We start from the raw sequence: 26,508 nt of genomic DNA, 5'->3' as shown, positions 1-26,508 counted from the left end.
ACCTTTCAGGATGATACTGAAGCCAACATATGATCCTATGGAAAGCAATAATTATTGTTCTAGACATTTCGTGAATCTTCCCAGAAAAGTGAATAAATAAAAATCACACCCCCGATCAAAAACTTTGAAACTTTCTCCAAAAAAATGCAACATACTGCATTTTCCATGCAAATGGAAATTACTGGGATCCCATCTCCCCAGTTAGGAACCCCCGTTCTGGAGCAGCTAAGGAAACTGGCTTTGGGGCCTGAACATCCTAGGTTTAATCTCAGCTGTATCCCTTGAGGCTGTGTGACCTTGAGAAAGTTGCTTTACATCTCTGAATATGTAGTCTCTCTCAACATCGTGTGAAATAATGTGTACGAAATGCCTAGAACACATCTCCAAATGGCAGCAATATTTATTAAACAGCAGCTTCAAATACACTAGCCCAGGGGCTCTCCCAGCAACCTTCAGTGGGAAGAAGTAAGGTTGAGGCCAACCAGTTCATTAACAGTTAAAACCAGAGCTTTGTACAAGATGCCGACTACCTTGGGGACTGCAGGCTCAGGAGAGCGTGACGATCATGACATCCATCGAGGGCGAACCCTGTGCCAGGGCTGGGCTGGGCACTCCCACCCACTCCGCATGGCATCCTCCCAGCAACCCCCCGGGACAGTCAGTGCTACAATTACTTCCTCTTCACAGATCAAGAAACCAAGCACTTGCAGGCCCCACGTCACCCCCTCTGGACACAGTGGGATCCAGCCAAGGAAATAAATCTTGGGGGAACCAAGCCCCAAGGTTCTGTGCCTCTCCTATCTCTGCAGACACACAAAAGCAGGTCACCTGAAAGGTTAGGCAGTGGGGATGATGGGGAGGGGTGAAGGCAGGGGTGCAGGACCAGGGGAGGACAAGCAGCTGGGACAACACTGCCAGAGAGCGGGGTGGGAACAAACAGACCTACAGAGACACAAAGCAGGAGGCTCCTGAAAAGAACTTTTCTATGGAGAAACCATTTCGTACCCCAAAATGTTCAAACCTTTCACTGGTCTCTCAAATGCTTTTGCTCTTATGTTATTTTCTGTGCAAAGGGTACAGTTGGGAGTCAGAGGCCAGGCTGTAAACAGTGTAGATAAGCTTCAGGCAAAAAATATAATTGAGTGGGAAAGCAGGCTGTTAGCAGGGACGGAGGTAACAGAGCCCAGGGGAAGTCGGGCTGTTTGGACCTCTGGACCCCTACCAAGGAGCCTGTGCCTTGTGTCGAGATGAAATTTCAGTTGCTGGACACCCATGGGGCGAGTTTGGGGAATGTGCGGCAGCGTGCAGGGACATGGTGGGAAGGGCTCGGCCATCTGTAGCCAGATGAGTGGGGGCACCCCTCGCCCAGGCTCCCCCTGCCACACCCATGTCTCCTCACTTCCCCGAGTGTCAACTTCTCCACCAAAGGGGAAGCGCCACCAAGGCAGCGGCCTCATCTGCCTCCGTCCTCACTGCAGCCGAGGCCACCCTGGCACTCCTCAAGGCTGCTTGGGAAACCCTGGCGGACTGGATGGAATCCAGGAAGCCGACTGGTCAGGGCCCTCGTGAGGATTACAGCAGGTGCCTCCTAGCAAGTCCCTTGCATGGCCCGAGATGGATGAAGAGACGTCATCATGGTCATCACCCGCCCTGAGGTTTGAGGACGCAGCAAGTTGCACACCCTGCATGTGCACTGTCCTGGAAGACGGGGCCCTTCAATGAACACTCTAGAAACAGGGAAAGGCTGAACAACATCTCAAGGTCACGCTGCTTCCAAGTGGCCGAAGTGGGACAAGAAGCCAGGGAGTTGGGCTCAGGTACAAGTCAGGAAACTGTGTCCTTCACCCAAAAGGGAAGGACACTGTCACCCCAAACCTGGGGCCGCTTCCTGGAGATGCGGGTTCCACCGGGAGGCAGACAGCCCATCGCTCTGCCACCCCAGCATGTGGGCAGGCCCAGGGAACAGTTTAGCAGCTGACAGATTTTTTTGAACCTGTCTGCCGAGTTGCCAACTGAACTGTCTCCTGCTCAGCCCGTCAACCTTGGCACTGCTGGAGGCATCTGCCTGTGGGAGGCGGGAGGCGGCCACGGAGAGCCCTAGGGAGGGGTGGCCCGGGGCACCGAGGGTTACACCAGGCAGCACCAGCTCCCTCTTGCAGAACAGGACTTAGCGAGGAGCAAAAGTGAGGGAAGCCAATGGGCAGCTGAGCTAGCCCCACCTCCACCTCTCATGATGCTTCTAGAACTCCAGGGGAAACTCTTTCAGCCTGAGCACGTGCCCAAGTCAAGAATAAGTTCCCCTGAAAAAAAAAAAAAAAAGAATAAGTTCCCCTGACCCACAGGGTCATGGAGCTGGGATTCAGGAGATTGTTCTTGACCCCATGTATGACCTTGGGTGGAGCCTTGCCCTACCTGTGCCTCAGTTTCCCCATTCATGAGATGATCGAGCAACTCTGACACTGACCTCCCTAAGTTCACTTGCCTCAGTCCCCCACACCATTTGGGAGGAAGGGCCCAGGGGCACATCCCCACCTCCCTCTACTCCAGGGAGAAAGCTGGGGTGCCGAGGGATTTCTCCCTAACAAGTTATTTCCTATTTATTGGTAAAAGAAGTTGCAGTGGGGATAAATTATTAACAAAGTGGAAATGAGATTCTGTTGGGAACAGATTCTAATTCTAGCTGCCCGGGTGGGTCTCTAACCATCACCCCACTCTTGCCACTCCCCCTCCTTCCCGGCCCTCTCCTCCGTGGTTCCAGACCCCGGGCCCTATGCCCTCCCCTCTCTACCTCCCTGGGCCTGCAGGCTTCTCTCCTCTGCCCTTTCGGGTTTCTGGGCAAGGTCACGCCTCCCTGCTCGTGAATCAGAGGAAACCAACCCGAATGGCATTTCGGAGCAGGAGCTGCAACTAGCCAGGGAGGCTTCTCTTGTTGGGATAGGGTTTTTGTTCTTGCTGTGGTTTTGTGGGGGTTTTTTTGGTGTTTTTGGTTTGGTTTGGTTTCTTGTTGGAGCGATCTCTTCCCAGCCCAGCCACTACTCATAGGTAAGGCCAGGAGCATGGTCAAGCAGTCTTCCCCGGACTCATCCATCTCAGCAGTGAGCATCCAGAGGCCACACTGGCAGCCATTCCCCACCGACTAGATCACCCACAGACCCTGACTCTGAACCAGCCACAGTGGACATCTCCTGGCCAAGGGTCCACCTCGGACCCCCGAAGCCTGCCCTGGCCTCAGGCCTTCAGCTGCTCAGAGCAGTTCCCCACTGCTCCAGTTCCCCAAATTGTCTGGGAGGAAAGGGTGGCCTTTCATTTCAACCTTGCCTGTGATTTACCTCCTTCCAGAACCATCCAACAACTTGTTTGCGTATAGTGGTATTTGCTGAACATCCCAGCAATTGGATCCCACTAGAGTGTTCCTTGGGTGCTTACTCAAGGGGCATCTATCTTCTCACTGGTCTCGCTCAGTCTCATTGCTCTGCTGCAGCTCAGAGAGGGTAAGCCACCTGCCCAGCACCACCCAGCTAGGACTGTGTGGCTCACCGACCACCGACAGATGCGGGAGCAGCCGGCGAGGTGCTGTTCTACAGCCAGCAGGGACTCCAGCTCCGAGGTCCCGTTCCCCACCTCTAGCTTCCCTGACAGACGTAACCAGCAAGACCACCTGCCCACCCGAGGGTGTCAGGCTGCCCCGGAGGACTGTCCGGGAGAAGGTCAGTGGGGAAGCCAGGGCCTGAGGGGCAGGGATGCAAATGCCAAAATGCCAAACGCTGCTGTGGGGGATTGCAGGCCCAGAAGAGCTGATTTCCTGCAGGGGCTGAGGGGAGGGAGGGGCTAGGCGGGGTCTTGCCAGGGCTCCGGCTGGCTAGACCAGAGTTCATCCTTCCAGGAGCTTCGAATTTTATAGTAGCATCCCCCCTTATCCACAGGGGACACCTTCTAGCACCCACAGTGGATACCTGAAAACCCAGATAGATCCAAGATACATTGTTTGTCCCATATGTACATACCCGTGATATAGCTTAATTTCTACGTTAGGCACCGTAAGAGATTAACATCGATGACGACTAATAATAAAATAGAACAATCATAATCAAACACTGTAACAGCAGTGACGTGAACGTGGACTCCTCTGGACACACCTTCCTGTGTTGCACTCACCCCTGTGTCGTGAGATGATAAGATGCCTGCGTGATGGGATGAAGTGAGGGCAGCGACGTGGGCGTGGGGACCTAGAATTAGGCTACTGTTGACCTTCACAGACAGGCCGGAAGGAGGAGCCTCTGCTTCCAGGCCACGGTGGACTGTGGGTAACTGAAACCACCACTAAGGGGGGACCGCTATACTATTAAAAAAAAAAAAAAATTAAAGAAAAAAAAAAGGATACAGTCAGTTTTGCCCTGGGCATATGTGGATTCTTTCCACAGCTGGATTTCTAGGAATGTTTAGGATGGGAAGTTCTAACCCAGTCTAAGAGAGCCCATGCTGTTTTGTGTGCCCCCCGCCAGGGACAACTCCTGCACCCCAACCCTCACCTGGCAGCACAAAACCAACCAGACATGCATAGGCATCCGTCTCAGACAAGGAATGGCTCCTCTGCCACTTGCACACCCCCGGTGACAGGGAACTCATTACCATAGGAAGCAGATAGGCCCAAACTAGACTGCTCGCTCCCTAGAAAGTTTGGCAATATATTTTGGCTCACACTCTGCATATTTCCTTTGCTCCAGGCCCCCTTCCTTTTTTATTTGGTCCTGTTGTCTCTGGTTGGATGTAAACATTTTCTAATTGGTTTGAAAAAGAATTGAGAGAAGCTCTCCTCCTCCCCCGACGACGTCAGGAGCTCAAATGCTTCCCCACCAGGGCCAGCGGGAAGGCTCAGCCGCTCCTCCTCGCTCCTCCTCGCTCCTCCTCGCCTCCTCCTGCGCACAGACACGACCTGTTCAGCCAAGGACTGCCCGCCTGGCAGCTGCCCAGAGGCTCTCTGCTCTCTCTTCTGGTACACCCCGCTCCCCCCACCCCAAGGCCCACCACCCAAACAGCCCGACACTTTTACTTAATATCTCTTTAAAAAGTAAAGTAAACAAAGGAAGATGGGAGGACGAAAGAAAGAAAGAGAGAGAGAGAGAGAGACCTGGCAGGATGGGGGCAGGGTGCAGGGAGGAGGAAAAGCTGCATCCAGAAAAGCCCAGTAAAGTGCATTATTGATTCAGGACTCAGAAAATGCTTAGAGAGTAGGAAAAGCGTCCTGCTCTTTAAAAGCTTGTGCAAAGCCTAAGCTAGACACAAGCAGCCTTCCCAAAGAGGGCCTGCTCTGCTGACATGAATATTTTATCATGGAGGAAAAAAAAATTGGCCTGGAGGATTTAAACGCTGGGGTGGGGGTGGAGGGCAGAGCAGCGAGTGGCCCCCTCCCTCTCTCTGGGAGCAGCCCTTGAACAATGGGGCCTCGGTGGTCCCTAAAGAAGCCCAGGTGGGGAGGCGGAGCACCTGCTGGAAGGGGGAGGGTTCAGGACTAGAGGGATGGAAGCCCCTCCTCTCCCCCTTGCCCTGCTGCCCCTAGCGGCCCCCACCCAGATGCTCTTCAGAAACCACCAGTAACGCTGGCGCTTTCAGCTCCCGGGCTGCCCCACAGAGGCTGCCCCTCCAGACAAAGTCCAGACCCAAAGGGCTCCTGGCTCTGCCCGCCGCCCCCCGCCCCCCCCACCTTGTTTCTGTCTTTCTTCCCCAAACTTCCACACTATTTTTATTGGCACATCGAAATTATGTTTTTTCCCGTGAAACCTCATTTTGTCTATTCATGACAATCCTGTGACCTAGAATCCAACCCTGAATTTTGTTTTTAAGATGAAGAAGGGAGGCACGGACAGCTCGGCAACGGGGCCAATGTCCCTCTGGTGAGCAGAAGGCGGGACTGGTGTTAGAAGCTCCAAAATACGTGCTGGGTGGGAAGCCTAGCGAGCCACCCTGCCTCCCGTCTGAGGGGGGCATAGTCATTGCCCGGCTGAGGGGCGATTAAATGGATTTTCGCGCCACAGATGTCTTTACAAATTATTTTATGATCCTATTGAAGGCATTTTCCTGCCTTGTTAGAAAGGCTTCCTAGTGTCTGCTTCCTCTCTGGCTGCCTCCTCCCTGGGCTTTCTGGATGGGGCAGCCCCTGTCTGGACCCCCCCACCCTGCCCCCTGCGGTGTCTGCTTAACCATTCCTTCCTCAGGGCCCCTGTCCCTATCCCAGATGAGCACTCAGTCAGCTTTTCTTAGCAACTCCTCTGGTTAATGTGTGCTCCCACTGTGTGCTCCCCGGAGGTGGAACCTGGTATATGCAAGGTTTGCAGAGTGGCTCCCCACTCCTCGGCAGGTCCCCTGTCTGGGTCCTCCAAACTTGAAAAGAGCCTCAGGAGTGGATTTAACATCCAGACGGACGGGGACAGCCTCTGCCAACAGCCACAAGCCGAGACTGACTGACCATCAAGGGTTTCTCCCTTCTGGTCTCCGAGGAGTTAAGAAGCAGGGGATCAGAGGGGAGAGGAAGCTCCCTGGGTCCATTCCACAGGCAGACGCACCTGAGCAACCCTAGACAGGTGCACCACTCTGTGCACGAATCCTCTGCTGAGGGTGGGAGTGGCAGGGCTGAGGCAGCAATCTTTCATTCATCTACTTAGTCACTTCTTCACCCACCATTTCTGAATGTCCTCTGTGTGCAAAATAGTCCTGGGGAGGCAGCAGCCATCAGACCTGGCTGCTCATCAAAATTCCTGGAAGGGGAGGGCATGCAAATATTCCTCAAGGCCTGAATTCTGCTCCAGAAACCAACAAACCAACCAAACCCCTTCCGCAGTGACTCAGATGCCTGGCCAGGTTTGGGGCCTGGTACAGAGGATCCAAACAAGGGCACCAATTCTATGACATGAGCCCCGCTATCAACATCACCCCCATAGGTGAGGAAGGACCTGAGGCTCCCAGAGGCCAGGCCCTGACTCCAGGTCACGCTTCTAGTAACCCAGGCGCTTTGACCCCTTATGAGAGAGCACTGAGCCCTCTGCAGTGACCCCCAGAGAAGCTGTGGCTTGGTCCCCACAAATGGCACAGATGACAAGCCTGGATGGGAACTGGCTGGGATGGTCAGGAAGGCTTCCTGGGGGAGGTGGGATTTCAGAAAGGCAGGCCTCGAAGAAGGAAGGGGTGGGCGAGGTCTGGGCAGGTGGAGGAAGATTTAACCGGGCTGTGAGGGAGGTACCCTAGGTAGCAAGGCCAAGTGAAGGCAGCCTGGATGTGCAGACTTTGCAAAGGAAGAGAGGAGTTAATGCACTTGGCAGGCCAGGGGCCTGGTGGGGAGCGTGGGGAGAAGGGCGAAGCGGCGGCCCAGAGCCAGCGTCCGTCTTGACATTTAGCAGCTGCAAGAAGGCCCTGACTCTGGCTGGCCAGCCTCCCTCCAGGAAGAGGGGTTAAGAAGCTGGGAACAGAGGGTGAGGGTCTGTGATGAGGGGGACGGGTTCCCCTCAGCCTACTGAGACTGGAGCAAGGATGGAGGAGCGCCAGTGGCTGGGGTCCAAGGATGGTTCTGAGAAAGAGCCCTCTCCCCCTCTGGCCTTTGAATTTAAAAGACAACAAGGCGCTTAAGGCTGGAGGGGATGCAATGCAGTCTGAGGAGAGGAGCGGTTGCAATGGTGCATCTTGGCTGAGCCCCAGGACCCCCTGGGGAGCTGCACTAAAGCCCCAGACACTGTGCGATGGCCGTGGGGATAGGGGGTGCAGGTTCCACCCCACAGCCCCCCACCCTGCACAGCTCCCTGGCCCTGCCTTCTCCCACCCCGAGTCCCACTGTCCATCTGGGCCTGAAGCCCTCAAGAAGGCCACCCCAAGGCTGAGGAGATGGGCCCCAAACCTGAATCCCTTTCCGCATGTGGAGACACTGCTTATGTTCACCTCGCCTGGGGCCCCCCAGACCCACGGCCGCACACCCTCAGGGGTGAGTCCTGGAGATCAGGCAGGTTCAGCTACCCACGGGACTCCAGTGTGCAGCCAAGGTCAGGGCCACTGTCCCCAGGACCCTGCATGGGACAATCCTCCATGGGGGGGGGGGTGGCACCTGGCCAACCAGCCCCTCCTTCCTATCCCTCCCATCTCAGTGCCTGTCCCCCAGGCTGAAAGGCACCTGATTATGGGGGAACCCCAGGTGGGAAGGGAAGGGGCGGGCTGCCATGCGAGCCAGATGCCCCACTCCTCCTCCCTGCAGCTCCTTCCCCCTGTAGCGCTCCCTCCCCCCTCTATTTTTAGGTCCATTACTGTCCATTGTCGGGGGGTATTTCTTTTCCCACTCCTTCCTCAGGAAAACAGCTCGGGTTCCTCCAGGCAAAGAAATCTCGCCTTCCCCGGAGCTGGTGTGTGGGGGCGTGCACACTGCCAAATAGACATGATATAACTGAATTATCAAATAAGTGGATTAGCAGACTCCGACATGTCTCAGGGGACAGGGGGGTGGGTCACCGTCACCATCACTCACTCCTCCCCAGCCCCCTCCCTCCCTCCTCGGGCTGACTGTCAGGCCCTGCTGGGGGAGGAGAGGGGGACAGTACTCACTCACCTGGCACAAAGGGCCACCTGCACGCATGCACACAGATGACAACCAACTGGATCTATCAGGTGCTTTCTAAGACACTCTGAGTACCTCCCATCAGCTATAAATGGCCTGGTGAGCAGCTAAGTGCTGGGTCCCGGCAGCCTAGGGTGGAGGTGCCAAGCCTATTTCAGTGCTGTGTGACTCTGGAAAGTGCCTTAACCTCTCTGAACCTCGGGTCCTCATATACAAAATGGGCACAAACACAGGATCTACCGTAAGTCTTCTGTGAGGGTTCAATGAGCTTGTTTAGGTCAAGTGCTTGGTATACAGTAGACACTCAATAAATGTAAGCTGTTGCTCCTCCGAGGAGAGGGAGGAGGAAGATGTTAAATCAAGAAAATCCTCAGATCATAGGACCAGTCAGTGACAAGAAGACAGATTTCATTTTCCTGAGCATAAGGGTCCCCAGAGGGACCATAGGGATCCTTGGGGAGACTCAGGGTGGTCTGGGGAGCCCAAGAGTATTTGCAGACATGTGCGTGTGTCTGTGTGTGTGTGTGTGTGTGTGTGTGTGTGTGTGTGTGTGTGTTGTTCCTGGAAGAGCACCACGGATTCTCAGAGGGTCTGTGAATCCCCAAAGGCAGGAGCCCCTGCTCTGAGGTTTTGCTGCTGAGGTGAGGGTTGATCTCCAGCTTTGCTTGGCCCCCCAGGTCCTCCTGGGTGCCTGGCACATTCCTGGTTTTTCCCTCCCTCTCCCTCTCCCTTCCCCGCTCTGGCCCCCTCTCCAAGGTTAAAAATCCCAAAGGCTATAGGGATCCCTGGGTGGCTCAGCAGTTGAGTGCCTGCCTTTGGCCCAGGGTGTGATCCTGGAGTCCCGGGATCGAGTCCCCCATCGGGCTACCGGCTGGAGCCTGCTTCTCCCTCTGCCTGTGTCTCTGCCTCTCTGTCTCTGTGTCTCTCATGAATAAATAAATAAAATCTTTTAAAAAAGCCTGTGTCCCAAAGGCTAGAAACAGAACCAGGGAATGAATGCAGGGGTTTCTGAGGATGAGCATGCAGGCAGGAAATCTCCACCCCAAGACTTGCCTTGAGGTCACCCAGCCCCCGGGAAGCCGGTCCAGTGGGGAGCCCAGTTCCAGCCCAGCACCAGCCCCAGAGCTGTTGGAGAGGATTCTGGAGCGGGGACAGGGACACAGACAGCTAGCTGGCTTCTCCTTCTATTGTCACCTGCCTTTGGCTGTGTCTGGATTCCCCGAGGGAGGGAACTCCCCAAGAACCCCAAATGGACACCACCATCCACGTGGGCTGGAGCAGAGGGAGGGAGCTTGAGGGTTACGTGCCGGCTGCATCTCCCACTGGCCTCCTTTTCACCTTTGCCCAACAATGGACTCTGCTGCGACCGAGGGGAAATGTCCTGGTCATGTTTCATTTCCTTTTATTTCCCTGGTCGACACTTGGAGTCAAGTGGACAAATGGCATGGGCAGAACGAGGGAAAGTGGAATGAGGGACTGAGGGGTTCAAATGGTCCCGCAGCACCCCAGGGCAAATGTCTGGGGAACAAGGATGCCAGATCCTTGATGAGAGCAGAGTCCCTTTAATGGCGGGGGCGGGGCAGCTCTAGAACATTCCCAGGTTTAGGTGGGGAGGGCAGATCAGATGTGCAAGATGCAGAGACACAGAGAGAGATGGGTTACGTCTCTCTAATGGGGGTGACCCCTGCGCAGCCACACCTTGACATCCCGGGTCCCCTTCCTGTCCACCTTCACGGCGCTGCCACAGCACGGGGACCACAGCTCGCGGGGGAGGCTGGGATGGGGGCCTTGGAGCCCTCGGGCCTAGGAGAGCCGGCCCTGAGCACAGCCGCGTCACCTGGGTTTGCACGCCTGTGTGAGAGCTCACCCGAGGGGCCAGAGGGCAAGTGCCTTACCCTTACGTCACAACTCCACCCAAGGGGGTGGCTCTGGCACCGCATGGGCTGCAGGTGGCTTTCAGGCAGGCATCCCATGTGCCCCACCAAAGGCCATCTCGGGAGGCCAAATCCAGGGCATGAGTGGCTAGATGGAGACCTGGTGTGGAACGCCTCATGTCCCTGGGGCCCTGGCCCACTCTGAGCCTGGGACCTACAGTGGAGCCTCCTGGGTCTGCTGTCCGTCACCAGGGGCCCAAGGAAGTTATTTCATCCTGGTGGGCCTCAGTTTTCCCTCACGTCGGCAATGAGGCGAGCTGGGGTCACGAGTGGTTTCACACTGCATTCACAGGAGCCCTAGGACTGCCTGGGGGTGGGGGACTCAGGGACCCCGGGCCGGGGACTGGGGGACATCAGCAGCCAGGGCTGAGGAGCCCACCTTCCCCTGAGCCGTTAGTTCCACATTAAGGTGCTCATGGCTGTTGAGGTTCTTCTGATGTCTGAGACCCCTTCCTAACTGCACTCCCTGCTTGAGACAAAGGAAAATCTGCAGCAGCATTTACGTGGTAGGACAAAGTGAGACCCAGGCTCCCGTGCCCTGCCGAGTGGGGGGCGCAGGGGGTGCAGCGGGAGCTGGAGAGGAGACACTCTGAGGCCGGAGAGGAGTCACGGGTTGGGCACCCCTCCCCTGTTACCCTCCTCTGGGCAGCAAAGCTAACATCCTGGCCTAAAAGCTAGTTCAGGAAAAAAGGAGACAGGGAGGAGGAAGGAAGGGAGGGGAGAGAGGGAGGGGGACAGTGTGAGCATTTGGGCTCATCCTCCTCAGGCTTCATCACAGTATCGCATCGAATGCCTGGGACCTGATTCAAGACCAGACTGTCCACCCAGTACTGGGGTCTCAGCTTCTTCATCGGTAAAATGGGGAAAGTAGTTTTCACCCCGCAGGTATTTGGGAAGATGTGAGGAGACACTGCACGTGGGATGCTCAGTGTTTCCATGGAAAAAAAGTTGAGCCCAGAGGTCAACCCTCACATTAATGGTCGATGGACTGCCCGTAAGGGTGACAAGGACATTAACTGGAGAAAGAACAGTCTGTCCAACAAATGGTGCCGGGGGAACTAGCTTTCTTCATGCAAAAGAAGGAAGCTGGATGCTTATTTTACACCATCTACCCAAATTAACTCAAAATGGATCAAAGATCTAGACATGAGAGTGAAAACTATAAAAGTCTTAGAAGAACACATGGGGGTAAACAGTCACGTCCCTGGATTTAACAATACACCCACAGCAAAAGCAACAAAAGGAAAAACTAGATCAATTAAAAAAAAAATGTTGTGCATTAAAGGACACAAAGAGAGTGGAAAGCCTATGCGGAGAGCAGAGGGAAATATTTGCAAATCATGTATCTGATAAGGATCTGGCACCTGGCATACATAAAGGACGTGTACGAATGAACAACAAAAGGACAACCTAATGAAAAAATGGGCAAAAGACATGAAGACACATTTCTCCATGAGGATACAAGAATGGTCAATAAGCACACGACACCCAGGGTCATTAGTCACTAGAAGGAGGCAAACCAAAACTACACGAGATGCCACTTCACACGTCCACCAGGTTGGCCATAATGATAAAAAACAAAAGAGGGAAAATACCCAGTGCTGACGAGGATGTGGAGAAATGGGAATCCCGTGGCCTGCTGGCGGGAATGAAAAGTGGTACAGCTGCTGTGGACAGCCATTTGGGGGTTCCTCAAAAACTTAAATATGGATTTACCATAATGACCCAGCAAGTCCACTCCTGGGGATATGCCCAAGAGCAATGTCCACACAAAAACTAGACACAAATGTACACAGCAGCATCATTCATAACAGTGCCAGAGTAAAAGCAACCCAAATGTTCATCAACTGGCGCCCAAATGCATAAAACGTGGTCTAGCCCGTCAATGGAATATCATTCAGCCTTAAAAACGGAATGAGGTACTGACATCTGGCACAACATGATGAGCCTTGAAAGCATAGCACTAAGGGAAAAAAGCCAGGCACAAAAAGTCACGTATTGTACGATTCCATTTAGACGAAGAGTCCAGGATCGACAGAGAGAGAAAAGCTGATTAGGGGTCGCCAGGGGCTGGGAGGAGGGAGCTTGGAGAGTGACAGCTAATGGAAACGGGATTTCCTTTTGGGGTAATGAAAACTTTCTCAAAAGTACACAGAAGTGGGGCAGCCCGGGTGGCTCAGCGGTTTAGTGATGCCTTTAGCCCAGGGCATGATCCTGGAGACCTGGAATAGAGTCCCACGTCGTCGGGCTCCCTGCGTGGAGCCTGCTTCTCCCTCTGCCTGTGTCTCTGTCTCTCTCTCTGTGTGTCTCTCATGAATAAATAAATAAAATCTTAAAAAAAGAAAAGTACACAGAAGTGGTGGTCGCACCACATCTTGAGTGTACTACATGCTATGAAACCGTGTCCTTAAAAATGGTTAAAAAGGCAAACTTGATGCTCTATATGTTTTACTGCAGTAAAAAAAATAAATAAATAAAAAAAATCATAATGGTTAATTTCATGTGGTGTGAATTTCACCTCAATTTTAAAAATTTTTAAAAATTCTTTTAAAAATGGCCTCACTAGAAGAAAGAAGGAAAAGAAAAAAACCTCTAACTGTTGGTAGTGATAGATGTTAACTCAGCTTATCGTGGGGACCATTTTGCAACCTATGCATATACCCAGTTGCTATGCTGTACACCTAAAACCAGTACAGTGTTATACATTAATTATATCTCAATAAAAAAAATAATTTAGAAAACCAAAGGGAAATTATGTGATGCACCATTATATTTTTAGCATTCACATCTTTATTTTCCTTTGATTTTCGTTTATGAGAATACTGTAATAAGGGAGTTTGAGGGACACCTGGGTGGCTCAGTGGTTGAGCGTCTGCCTTCGGCTCAGGGCATGATCCTGGGGTCCTGGGATTGAGTCCCACATCAGGGTCCCTGCAGGGAGCCTGCTTCTCCCTCTGCCTGTGTCTCTGCCTCTCTGTGTCTCTCATGAATAAATAAATACATCTTTTTTTTTTTAAGGGAGTTTGAACTTGGGGAAAAAAATGTCTAGTGCTGTGCTCGGCATTCAGAACCCCTCCATTGGGATCCCTGGGTGGTGCAGCGGTTTGGCACCTGCCTTTGGCCCAGGGCGCGATCCTGGAGATCCGGGATCGAATCCCACATTGGGCTCCCGGTGCATGGAGCCTGCTTCTCCCTCTGCCTGTGTCTCTGCCTCTCTCTCTCTCTCTGTGTGACTATCATAAATAAATAAAAATTAAAAAAATTAAAAATTAAAAAAAAAAAAAGAACCCCTCCATCAGCACGGGGATCCCCATTTCGTCTGTTCGTGACCAAAGCTGAACCCCAGACTGGATTTCCCAAACGGCCAGGATCTACTTGGCCATCTTCCAGGACCACTGGTGAATCTAGGTGAACCCCGTGTTGGCACAATGGGGGGGAACAGGCCAAGGGGCTTCGCCTGGTTCCCCAGCAGCAAGGACACTTGGCCAGAACCTGGGATGCCGGGCTCCTCCCGTCCGTTGCTTGGTCTGCGCTCCACCCGCCCCACCCCCCAGCAGGTGGTGTGTGCTCAGGGAATTAGAAACACATTCTCATATATTTAAGCAAATCTGCTGCTGACAAAAAACAAACCAGAACCTGCAAACCAAAGCCGAACAGAACCGTTTCTGCCACTTCCTAGTTTCCTCGGCACTTGGTGCCTCGCTCGCGGGCCAGATGGACCCTGGCCAGGCCTGAGGCCGGGGAGCCGGGGCCCCCGGGGTCGTGTGATGGGAACAGAGCTTTGCAGCCTGGACCCGGTCAGTCCCGGGGTGGGTGGCGAGGGCCCCCGCTCCTTTGAGCTGCCACGCTCTGTTCCGGCCCCTGGGTCAGGGCTTCCATGCCCTGCGGGCTCCCCACCACCCCCTGCCTGCCCACCGGTCCCCTCCCACCACACGCCTAGCCTGGCCCTCCTCCCCTCCCCCCAGCGCCAGGAGCCAGACAGAGGAAGGCTGAATCCTGGCTCCACCACTAAAGAGACCTAGGGAGGCCCTGGGCTCTCTAGTCACCCGCCTGATGATCCGGTAAACAGCCCACCCCACAGGCTTACAGGGCAGGGGGTGAGTGGGATGAGGTGGCAGCATGGCTTGTCCCCTCCCAGGCATCGATGTGCTCCGCCCTCATGTCCCCTGGACCCCTCCCTGCCCCCTGTCCTTGCACCTGCCATTCCCTCTGTGCTGGCTGTCACTCCTCCGAGTCCCTCCGACCCTTCACCCAGACCCAGACCCCCATCTCTGAACTCCCACAGCGCACGCGGACTCTACCTCCCATTCCATGCCTGGTCGACTGCATCGTCTTCTGTCTGCTACATGCTACTGTCACTCCTTTTGTCTCTCCAGCTAAGTTCTGGGATGGAAAAAGAAAAATCCCTTTTTTTGGAACATTCATTCTGCGCCAGGCACCCAGCGGAGGGCTCTCCGAGCCCTGTCTCATCTCATTCGTCAGCCTTCCTCCGAGCCTGTGGCTGGTGTCATCCCAATGTTCAGATGACAAAACTGAGCCTTGGAGCACAGGTGATTTATCCAAAGTCCCACTGCCCAGAGGGACAGGATAACCGTAGCTCACATTTGCCCCTTCCCAAATGCCAGGTTCTTGTCCACAGCAGGTGCAGCCTGCTGGTCCTTCCTTCCCTTCTCCCCTGCACGTGGGATTCGAGGCAGCTGGTGATAATACAGGCAACACCGGAGAAAAATGAAAATATATTAAAAACCAAGGCCAGAGGAATGCAACGACAGAGGAGGAAGATGAGCCTGGGGAAGGCAGGGACGTGTAAGCTGGAAAGTTCTAGAACTTCCAACACTCTTTGGAAAGCTGTCCTCTCCAGGCCCTTTCTCTTCCCCACTGCACTCCAGGTACTGCGCCCACCTTCCATGGGGTGTCTGGACCCAAAGCCATCCCCTTAAGGAAAGTAAGGGGCAAAGATCTGAGGCATGTGGGCACAGACCGCACTGCAGCGCTGCCCCTGGCCTGTCACTTGTCTGCTCCCCAGGAAGGGAAACTTTGCTGTGCAACAGGATGTCATGCACAGAACTATTCCTGTCCCAAGGTGGGCCCAGCCTCGGGTGTTTCATCAGAATGAGTGGTTTTAACTAAAGGTTGGGTGAAGATCAGGTTCCAAAGTCACTTCCTACTTAAGGACAGAGCTATGCAGACCTCCTGGTGTCATCCACAGATCCCACAAACCGGGGCCTCTAACGGAGACAAGCAGGAGCTTTTGGTGCTTCCTTTGTCCCGGTTGAAATCCTAGTTCTGGGCAGTCCCGGTGGCGCAGCGGTTTAGCACCGTCTGCAGCCCTAGGGTGTGATCCTGGAGACCCAGGATTGAGTCCCATGGCAGGAGGCATGTCGGGCTCCCTGCATGGAGCCTGCTTCTCCCTCTGCCTGTGTCTCTGCACCGCACCCCCCCCCGAATAAATAAATCTTTAAGAAAAAAAAGAAACCCTAGTTCTTCCTGTAAGACTTGGTTCTAAGCCCTCCTCCTCTGAGAAGTCTTCCTGGATCACACTGGCCCTCCACTTGCTTACCTAGCACTGACTGAGCCAAGAGGGAGGTGCTGGGGATGGAAACATGAGACAGCCCTACTTCCGAGGAGCTCACAGTCCAAGGCCAAAGCACACACCACGAATATAACAACCACATAAACGAGCATCAACTGTATGCCAGGCGCTGTGCACATGACAGTCATGTTTGCGTGTCCTAGTCATAACAGCAGGGCGAGGAAATAAGGCTCAGAGAGGTTAAGCCTCATGCCAAAGGTTGCACAGCATAGGGTTCCAACCCCTATCTCTCTGCCCCTAGGACCTGAGCCCTTAACCACTAAGCTGACATTGGTGAGCACCATGACAGGGATGTGACGCCTGGGTTAGGGAATCAGGGAGAGCCTCCTAGAGGAGGTGAGGTCCAACTTGAATCCTGAAAACCGAGCTGGGGTTTTCCAGGTAAATGGGGAAGCTTTGGAAATGAAGGAAGCAAGGGAAGATGTGGCGGATGGAGGAGGCAGCCCAGGCAAAGGTGCAGAGGTGAGAAGTGTGGCGGGCTGAAACAAGCAGGGGTAGCTGGGAGAGAGGCGCCTTCATCCCCTGGGGGCTCCCACCCCACCAGCTCTGTGTCCCCCATACGTTGATAGTAGTGTATGTCTGTAACGTCTGCCACTGTAACGTCATGCTCTCCCCATGGGCGTGGGGGCCAGGAATGTGGCGGGGGGATGGGGGGAGGAGGCCTGAGCCAGTGGGCCAGTCAGCTGGGCACTGCTGCCCCGGAACATTATGAGAACACTGAGGTCTGGCAGGAGGCAGGAGGGCTATGACCTTGGTTCTACATACAAGTTCAATGTCACGGTGAGGGGGAGCTCAAGGACCCGAGGATCCACCTTCCATCTACCTTAATCAGCCCAACAGTCCCCTCGGCTGGGGGGATAGGGCCATGTGCTCTGCATCTGGGTAAACTGAGGCACAGAGATGGTAAAACAGGTGCAGAGGAAGAAGTGTGCTACAAGACACACCTTCATGGCCTTTTCCTGGCTTCCCTGTCAAGACCAAGACCAAGGCTCTCCTCTGCATGGAAAGTCTCCTTGGATACAAAGTTTCTCCCTCATCTATTTCAAAATCAAGAGGATCAATTGGATTAATGGATTGGATTAGCAGAACTCACCCTCTTCAAGCACTTCCAGATATTCTGAAAGAGGCATCTCCTCCCAGGAAGCTGGTGGGGCGGGCAAGGCAGGGTCACCCCTGTAATCACCCCCCAGTACAGATGAGGAAGCTGAGGCTCAGAGAATCGAAATGCCTTGCCCCAGATCACCCTGGCAGGATACCTGCAGCCTCTGTTTGGAAGCTTGCAGAGGGTTTCAGGGATGTCAGCCCCCGGCTCCACCCCCCCTCCTGACCCCCGCCCCCCATGCCTCCTGCACCTCACCCTCTCCTTCAACAGGGACTCCCTACTTAACCCGCAAAGATCTCCTGGGAACGTCAGCCACGGGTGGCACCCCCCACCAAGCAATTATGGAGAGCAGCGGTTTCTCAGACCATATCCCGCATGCATCCAAATCACCTGGATTTCTCGTTAAAATGCAGTTTCTGGCGCAGCAGGTCTAGGGCAGGGCCGAGGATTCTGCATTTTTAACAAGGTGAGTCCAAGGACTATACTTTAGGTAACGAGTGGGTGCCTGTAGGATCGCTTGAAACACCACCTGCCTGGTCTGTGGCCAGAGCCTCACCCCCTCTCTCTTCCCTGTCATCTCACCTTCTCTCTCCTGAGACGCGGGGTTAGCTTTTGTCTGCAGAGACACGGGAGAGTGTTTGGGAGCACTGGGGGGCTGCCTCCTACACCCAACTGCCCAGGGGTCGAGAAGCCTCTGTGGGTATCCCTCCCCCGCCCCCCGGGCCCTGCAGTGTGGCCAGCCTGGCCCTGTCTGGCTGGGCCTGGAGTGGGGGGCCTGGGGCTGCCCTCCTCTCCTGTAGTCCTCATTGAAATTTTGCCCTTGCCCTAGGATCCTTGGTTGAGAGCTCATCCCTATTAATTCTCATTGTGCATTTAGAGCCAATACGCTTTTATTTATTCATTTATCTTGGTCTTCTTCCCCCGCCCCTTCCTCACCAGGCTGGAATTTACAATTCAGCTCTCAGGTGGCCTTGCAGAAGGACGGCGAGCCTGGCAGGAGGGAGGGTCTGCATCCTGAACCCCAGGAAGGGCGGCTACGTTTCAGCCCCTCCTGCACCCCCGGGGGTGCTCCAGGGCTCACATTCCAGTTGGCTAGGTGGCCGCAGCGACCCCCTGGGCACTAGCCAGGGTAGCTGGGCAGCGGGGGCCGGCTGCCATTAGGGCGCCCCCTGGTGGTGCACAGCACCAGCCACACATGCGGGAACTCGAGCTCCCCAACCACCCCGCATAGGCCTGCTGCCCGGAGCCCAGGAATTCAGGGTGTGGCCATCTCGAGGCTGGACAGAGGCAAAGAAGCAAAGCCAGGGACACTGCCGAGGGCGTCCTAACAACTAATAAATGCACAGCACCTACTGCACATCGAGTGCCTACTGCGTGCCAGCACGGAGCCCAGGCCTGGCACCGGCCAGGTTGCTCCCTCTTGCTAGCACTGTGACGTGTGAACAGTATCACCTCTACTTTACAGGGAACAAAACTGAAGCTCAGAGAGGGGAGGCCGAGACACCTAGTGGGTAAGCACAGGCCCTGGCTGCAGACAAGTTGCCAGCCAGCCTCTTAAACTGAGTGACCTTGGCAGGATTTAGGCAACCCCTTCTAATCCCTAAAACAGGATTAGAACGGCACCCACCTCCGGGAATCCTAGAGATGATTACATGAGACACACACAGGACCTGCTCAGGGGAGGTGGCACGGGACCTGACTGTATTTGGATATGACACCCCCTCCCCGATCCCTGCAGAAGCCAGCCCCCATCCGCCTGCCAAGGCAGAGTCCCCAGTCTTGTTGGCCACACAACTGTAATCAAAGGCAGAGCGGGATGGCAGCCCGTGTGTCTCCTGGTGTGGAGACACTGAGGACACACCTATGGGGGAGATGCTGAAGACACCGCTCTTCGTCTCCTGTGTTCCCAGGAAGGAAGGGAAGGGATGTCAGTTCCTCCCAGACTCCAGTGCTCAATGACACCTGCCGGGCTCAGGTGGGGCAGCCTTAGGATCAGCGGTGGGGTGAGCACCCCACCCTGGCAGCTGCACTGGGTCCTCCCTGTGGGGGTGGAGGCAGGGCAGAGGTCCAGAGCTGAGGACATCCTGAGCCAGCTCTGGCCAGGAGAGGGCCTCAGACTTGCATCTGATGGTCATCTCCACCCCTCAAGCCCTTGACCAGAAACGGGTCCAATGAAATATGATTTAGCTGCCCTGTCCCGCACCCTTCCCCCTAGTACATTAAGGCAATGATTAATATTTCAGAGCAGAAATACAGTCAAGACTCCAATACGAGAGGCAGAGGTTGACTCTGTTCAGGGTGTGTGTGGAGAAGTCTTTGCATGAGCTGGGCCGGGTTGCCAGCCTAACGTACAGGCTCATAACTAGGCTCCCTGCCCCCAACCTGGCTTCCCCCTGACCTTCAGGAGCTGACCTCCTTGCTCATCCCTGAGCCAGTGAAGTCCTGGAATCCCCAGTGCAGTGATCCCCATGATCTATCTGGTGCTCCCGCCCCCTGTCCCCACTCCCAGCCCTGTGCTGCCTTCTCCCCGCCCTCCATCCCCAGCTGGCTCTTTTGGCCCAGCCACCATCCACAGTGACAGCCTCACATCTGGCTGCTGGCTGTCCAAGCAGGAAGCTTATCTTCCCAGGCTGACTGCTCTGTGATAGGAGTGCAGCTCCCCGTGGGATGGAGGTGTCCTTAGGAGCCCAGCGGGGCACCTGCTCAGTCCAGGTGGAAGCCCAGAGGCCCAGAGGCCCTCTCAAGAACACGTGGAGGCAGCAACCACCCCACAGGTGACGATGAGCTGCTCCCATCAGCTCCTGCAGCCTGGCAGCCCGGCCCAGTCTCTTGCCAAGCATGGGGATGGGGACAGAGGGTGTGTGTGGGGGTCCAAGGCACTGCCCAGCAGGAAGGCCCCTTTCAGCAGCCAGTTTAGCTCAGTGGCTTTGGAGCCAGACCCTTGAATCGCAGCCTCACCACTTCCTGGTGTGCGACTTTGGTCCTCAGTTTCTCCATCTGTACAAGAATGACAACAGCTAACATCTATGGGCACCTGCTGTGTGCCAGGCCCTATTTTGAGCATTTTACACATATGATTCAGCTCTCTTATTCCTATGATGCCCAATTTACAGATGAAGGAACAGAGGCCCGGAGATGCCACCAGTTCAGAGCCCACACCCTATAACTCCCCCTTCATACAGTAGAATCAACCTGGCTGAGCTGACGGGAGGACTTGCACATCAAGGTCTTGGCCCCCACACGAGGTCACTTGAATGGTCCCTACCATCATTACAGCTGTTGTTGTTGGTAACACTGAGTACTGAAGTACTGAAGTCATCCCTGCTCTAAGACCTCATCCTTCTCTAATTAAGGGCTCAAGTGACAATCTCTGACCGTCTGCCGTGCCCCTGACTTGACCAGTGACTGCAGCCACCGCACAAAGGGATGGAATTGAAATGAGAACCACACCGTCCATCCTGGTCTGTCTCCTTTCCACCCTTAGGAATCCCCTCTGCACAACCATCAAACCTTCTCCCCGGCAAAGTTGTGGCTCGGTGAGGGCATAACTGGCCTGGCAAAACTGCCTGCTGGATTGGATCAGGTGGGACAGGACGAGGCACCGCAGAAGGGATGGACAGAGTGTTACATTGCAAGTAGCACCTTGCTCCCTCGCCCAGAATGCTGAGTTTCTGACAATGGAGGCGGGGCTTGTCTGCACGGCCAGTGGCGCAGGCACTATCACTACTATGGTCTTCCCAAGAGAAAACGATCTAGTGGTCAGCTGGCCAAGAAGGTCCCCACCCCAGAGAATGACATCACAGGACCGCAGAGCCTGGGATGGCCTTTGCCTTGGCACTTTTCCAAGGTGGGACAGCCATCTGCTCTCGCTCCAAGGTATGGAAAAGTCAACCTTGCCCCTGGTCCTCCCATTCTGCTCACCCATCACAAGGGTCTGGCCCAGGCCCCCTCCCACTTGGCCTGAGCAAAAGGAACAGCAGCGGGCTGACTTACGTGGGAGCAGAATCTCTCAGGAGGGTCTCCGCACGTGATGCCTGAGGGTTCCACCTTCACCTTGACATAGTCCTTCAGCCGCATCACCTTGGGCTGGCAGGCGTAGAACTCCCAGGTGGGGCCCTCATCTGTGGTCACCCAGGATTTGCAGATGTCGTAGTCCCCAGAGGCCAGCGGGAGGCAGTGCAGGAAAAGTGCCAGCAGGTGCAGCATGGCTGCGCTGTCGGAAGGGGCGTGGCCCAGAGAGGCCCTGGAGAGGCAGCGGCTGGGTCAGGCGGGACTCTGGGCCTCAGCATGGAAGTGCCACATGTACCAGGCAACGGTGGCTGGATGTCCCAGGGCCTCGAGCAGTGCCAGGTTGCAAGGAGCGAGGAACTCGTTTCTTCCCAAAGGCGGATTCGGAAAACTCAGAGCCAGCGTTTCTCAGACTGCTGATGGGCAGATCAAAAAGTTGCCCATAACTTCGTGTCCTCCTAACCTTGGCATTAACCTCTCCCAGAGGTGAATCTGATCAAATCAGGCAGGCTCTCAAATTGTGACAGTGGATGGAAATGGGATAGGGAGCAAATCCTCAGGGATCTGGCATGAGGCCGGATCAGATTGCTTTTAATTTTCGTCCTTCCAATCAATCCCGGTCTTTAAAGGGCCCTTAATGGGTGATGTGCTCAACACAACTGCAAAACAACCCTCCAGCCTGTGTTGTAAAGATAAAATAAAATCAGGAGGTGTACGTGTTAGCTGGAAACATGTTCCCTCTATGGGACTGGACTGGCATCTCAGACCAATAAAAGAGATTTCTTTTCATATGGGCTTAAAGTGACAACAATTGTGTGGCTGGACTGCAACATAAAAAAGCGACTGAGGTTTTAACTGGGGAGAAGCTTATTTGACTCTGCTTTGTGGGGACAGGCCCTAATGGGGGCCAGCTGACCTTGGCTGGTAGCCATCGGCAACTTATTATGAAGTTTCTGACACTTCAGCTCTCAATCCATCCAGGTACCCGGGGGCTGGCTCGTCTTTCATTGTAAGAGGGGAGGAGAGAGCTCATTAGCAACAACACCTGCAACAAATTAAAAAGAGAAAGGGGGGGCGATAAAGATGTATAAGAACAAAAGCTCTCTGGCAAAATGTGCAAAAAATGAGGCTGCATTAGCAAGGTCTCCCGAGAAAACTGGGTTATTTTTATTAATATCAGAGTTGCACATTTGGAGATTGGACACATTATTTCAAAGGTGATTCGCTTTTTCCCTCATTTACGGGGGTGTTGGTCCGCAGAAGAGCCCCCTGTTTGGGGGTCACTGACTGCAAAACATGCTCAAGAGTCAAGATTGAGTGGTCGCTTTAAAATACTGTGACCAACAAGTCAAAATGTCAGAGCTGTCACCATGGGTGCAGATGAGTCTGGACGTACAGGTACAGGTAAAGCATGGTCCACGTGTGGGCCAACCAGTAAGAACCAGGTGCCGATAAATCCCCCTCCAAATTCTGCAGCGATGAACTTAATTTTCAACACTAAGAAACTAGAGATATTGAAGACTTCCACAGAAGTGACTATGGTTTGTCATGTTAGATTTTCCGATCGAGGCCAAAATTCTGCAATAATCCTCAGAGGGTGTGTCTATAAACGAGTCACTATTATGATTATTGCTTTACTATTTTAAGCAACTGATAATCATTTAAGAGCCCAGAGAGCTATAACTAAGACAAATGTTACATTGCAGAAAACATCACTCCAGTAATGTGGTGTGTTCCCAGGCACTTGATACATCACCAGGAGAATTTGAGTCCAGTCAGTGTGGGATCCTGGCCAAAAATACTAGTCAATAGGGCAAAGGTTATGCAATGAGTCACAGCAGAAGCACCTGCGTTATTAATTATTCTGATTATTATACCTATGATTAGTGCCTCTCAATCCCCAAACTGCTCCGGCATTGGTGCTGACCTCCTCGGCGTGATTCTCACCTGACACCCTCTTAGAGCCACTCTACATGGAAGAGTCCCTGAAGAGTTAATCCCTTTTCCATGAAACCCCGTTCTCCACCCAGACACAAACACACTGCTGCCAAAAATGACAAACCGGGAAGGTGGACATTGTCCAGAGGGAGCTGGCCGCTCACCTGGGCTCCCTGCAGAAGCCCCCAGCCAGTGCCCCACGCTCCTGGTTGGGGGAATCATAAATCTGCATTAGGGCGGCCCCTGCCCCTCTCTCTTGGCTGAAGGGCTCTTGATGGAGATGAATGAGGAGCCTAGTGGGGGGGGACCACATTTTCACTGCTCACCTCTGGCCGTTTAAAGAGAAACCTGTTATAGAACCTGCTTGGCCTTGAATGCGCTCCTTGCTAGAAACTCTCAGAAAGAACCCGCCTGGCGACTATTTTTACAACCTGAGAAAATGTAGTAAAAATAAAATAGCGCGGCCGGCAAAGGTTTGGATGCCTCTACCCAAGCTTTGCTGCCCAGAAAACAGCACGTCCCTAATTATTTCTTCCAGCCGCGGACTCCTAACTGTTCAGTAACAGGTAGGGAGCTCCTGACAGGCAGCGGCACCGGGGCGCGGCTGCGGGCTGCCTTCATCTGCAGCACCGGCGGCTGCTCAGGGCTTCCACTGTGCGCCGCCAGACCGACCCGGGGAGGCAGCGAGGCCCGGAGGCCGGGAGGCCACGGAGAGCAAAGGGCGGAGCAACTTGAAATTCTATTAATTGCTTTGCAGTTCTTTTGGCTCAAATGCTGTGCATTCCCTGGAAAATGGGGTGGTGATGGGGGCTGATGGAGCCAACAACAACCAAATCTGCTGGGGGCGGGGTAACAAACGTGTTTACAACTAGTCCATCAACCGGGCATTGCTGGTATTATAGGGAGAATTGTGAGCTCAGCAAGCGAATATTACAGTCGGCTTTTGCCAAAAAGGGGGAAAAAAAAACAAGGAGGGAGGAGGGAGAGAAGCAAGAGTCGGCGGAATAACGAGGCGGAAAGCAGGGAGTGAGAAGCCAGCAGAGGAAATTTCAGAGTAAGAGGTTGTATCCCGGTGGATCATTTTCTCCTTGGAAAATAAATCTTCACCTGATATTATTAAGAAACTGCAGCTCCCAGAAACAAATAGAATCAATGCGCTTTATTTCTTTTAAGAGTCCTCAGGAACCGAGGGGGGCTGATAGCCAGGGTATTAAAACCTGAAAATTAGATTTTACCAGGATTTCTGAACTCCGATTTCTCTGTCTGATTGAATTAGCGCCTCTGCGAGCTCCCTGGGCTCCGAGCAGGTCCTCTCGGAGTTGCCGGCTGCGCCCCCACCTCGTGGGAAACTTGGCGCTGTGGGCGCAGGGTCCCTGAAGGGCTCGGAGGGGGGGTCCCGGGGGCTGCCCACCCCGAGGTTCCCTCTCTCCCTCCCCAGCGGGGGCTGCGGGCCGAGGGAAATCTGCCTTCAAGGGGGTGGTGCCCAAGGGCTGGGAAGGAAAGGAGCCCGCCGCGCCCGAGTCACCTTCCCGGGCCGGGTCCAGAGGTGGGGGAGTGCCCCGAGCGCCGCTGGCTCGGCTCGCATCCTGGTAGCCACGGCCCAGCCCGGGTGCCCCCCAGCCCTGGAACGGGGGCATCTCGGCGCCCGGGGAGCCCCGGAAAGTTGAGGGCTGGGGAGCCGGGAGCGAGAAGGAGGCTTCCGCTAGGCGGGGGTTTGGGGTCGGTCCCCGCGGCCCGAGGAGTCGGGGCAGAGTCCGAGCTCCGGGTGGGCTGCACGGAGTGGGGGGCGTGCATCGCACAGGGGCGTGCCCCCCACCCCCAAGTCCCGCAGCTGCGTTTTGTCTTCCCCAAGTTGAGTGCAAGCCCCGGCAGCAATTACCCACGCCTTGGATCAAGGCCCCGCCGGCACCGAGGGTGCCCCCCGACTCGGCGCCGCCTCCCTCAATTAGCAGACACCGAGCAAAGCGCCCGGGAATTAGTTGCCTCCTTTTTCCCCTGCGCCGCTCCCCCCAGCGCCCGGGCCTCCGCCGCCCCCCGCCCGGGCCGGCAACTTACTCGGAGCGGGCGGACCCCCGCGAGCCCGCGGTGCTCTTCCCGCCTCCCCGCGGCTCTGCTCCCCGCTGCGCGCCTCCCGGGCCGCCCCCAGGCCGCTGCCCGCTCACCCCCTCCCCCACCAGCCCACCCCTCCACCGCACGGAAAGAAGTTTCCAGCCCGGCTGGCCAAGAGTTTCTCTGTGCGACTCACACAGCCCAGCTCTCGGGGAGACGGGAGGGGGTGCGGGGAAGACGGAGGGGGGTGCCGCCGCCGGTGGCGATCAGATCGCGGCGGAGGAGTGGCGCGAGAGAAGGGTTAATTTCCTTTCCACAAACACATGCACACATTCTTGCAACATCTATCCCCAACACACGCGCGCGCGCGCACACACGCTCTCTCTGTCTCACACACACACGATGGAAAAAGACCCTGGGAGGAAAAAGCCAGCCGGAAAGACAAGCTTTTCCTTTAAGATGCTGCCACAAATGCACACTCACACACCCCTCTCGGGCGACTCCGGTCCTCCGCTAGTAGCAGCAGCCACCAGATAACTTTTGCACCCGAGCCTCTGCTGGGCCGCTTCCAGGGGCTCCCGGGCCCGGGGAAGCCTGCGTGCTCACCGAAGCCCTTTAGAAATGGAAGCAGGCAGGCGAAGCCCGGCCCCCCCGCCCCCCCGGCCCTCCCCGCCCGCCTTACCCCGGCTCGGAGCCGCCTCCCGGAGCGCAGACCCGGGAGGCCGAGGACCGCCGCCCGCGGGCGCTGCGCCCGCCCTGGCCGGCGCTGGGTGGGGGCGCGGGCCGGAGGGCTGCGGGCCGCTGCCTGTCGCCGCGCCGCTCCCGCCGCTCCCGCCGCTCCCGCCGCCGCCGCCGTCAGACCCGGGCCGGGGAGCCCTCCGGCCGCCGGGGGGGCCGCCCGCAGCCGTCCCGGAGACGCGGGCCGGGGGAGGGGGCCGCCCGCGCCGCCCGCATCGCCCGCCCCGGCCGAGCGGAAGGTCGCCTCTAACAAGTGCAAACTTTTTGGGCCCCCGGGGCGGCCCGGAGAGGAAGGGCGCGCGGGCGGCGGGCGGCCCCCGGCCCGGGTGGGCTTCGCGGAGGCTCGTCGGGGCGCCGGGGCATCCCCCCGCGCGGCGCGGGGCCAGATGGCGGGCGCCTCACCGCCCCCCTGCACTCCGCTCCAAGTTAATGCCGAGGCTAAATCCTCTTGCCATCTCTCACGATCACCATCGGGGCTTTTATCTCTCGGTCTGATCCGGGCTGCGTAACTTCCTCTGTGTGGCTTTAACACACCATCCCACCACGGAGCACCGGT

The 26,508-nt window shown here is 55.5% G+C and overlaps 1 protein-coding gene across 9 annotated transcripts in view; it reads right to left on the bottom strand.

Annotated features, from left to right (window-relative positions):
* NTNG2 (netrin G2) overlaps positions 1 to 26,026 on the bottom strand; it is a 69,069-nt gene extending 43,043 nt beyond the window's left edge. For 4 of the 9 annotated variants that reach the window (XR_013353934.1, XM_077851163.1, XM_077851168.1 and 1 more), the window contains exons 1-3: positions 25,897 to 26,026; positions 22,144 to 22,272; positions 21,213 to 21,906 (exon numbers count right to left, since the gene is read on the bottom strand). Coding sequence is in view for 8 of the 9 variants with exons in the window: in XM_077851163.1 (XP_077707289.1) it covers positions 21,213 to 21,425 (213 nt within the window). In the remaining variant the exon portion in view is untranslated. Of the gene's footprint in view, positions 1 to 14,825; positions 14,980 to 21,212; positions 21,907 to 22,143; positions 22,273 to 25,220; positions 25,240 to 25,701; positions 25,822 to 25,896 lie in introns of those variants that run through there. The other 5 variants (XM_077851166.1, XM_077851167.1, XM_077851164.1 and 2 more) reach the window with 5 other exon arrangements.
* Between the last annotated feature and the right edge of the window lie 482 nt (positions 26,027 to 26,508).

The sequence above is a fragment of the Canis aureus genome, chromosome 16 (assembly GCF_053574225.1).
Source record: "Canis aureus isolate CA01 chromosome 16, VMU_Caureus_v.1.0, whole genome shotgun sequence".
In the NCBI taxonomy this organism is placed as follows: Eukaryota; Metazoa; Chordata; class Mammalia; order Carnivora; family Canidae; genus Canis; species Canis aureus.
The sequence above is the reverse complement of the archived record's forward strand: the minus strand, read 5'-3'. Positions and strand labels throughout refer to the sequence as shown.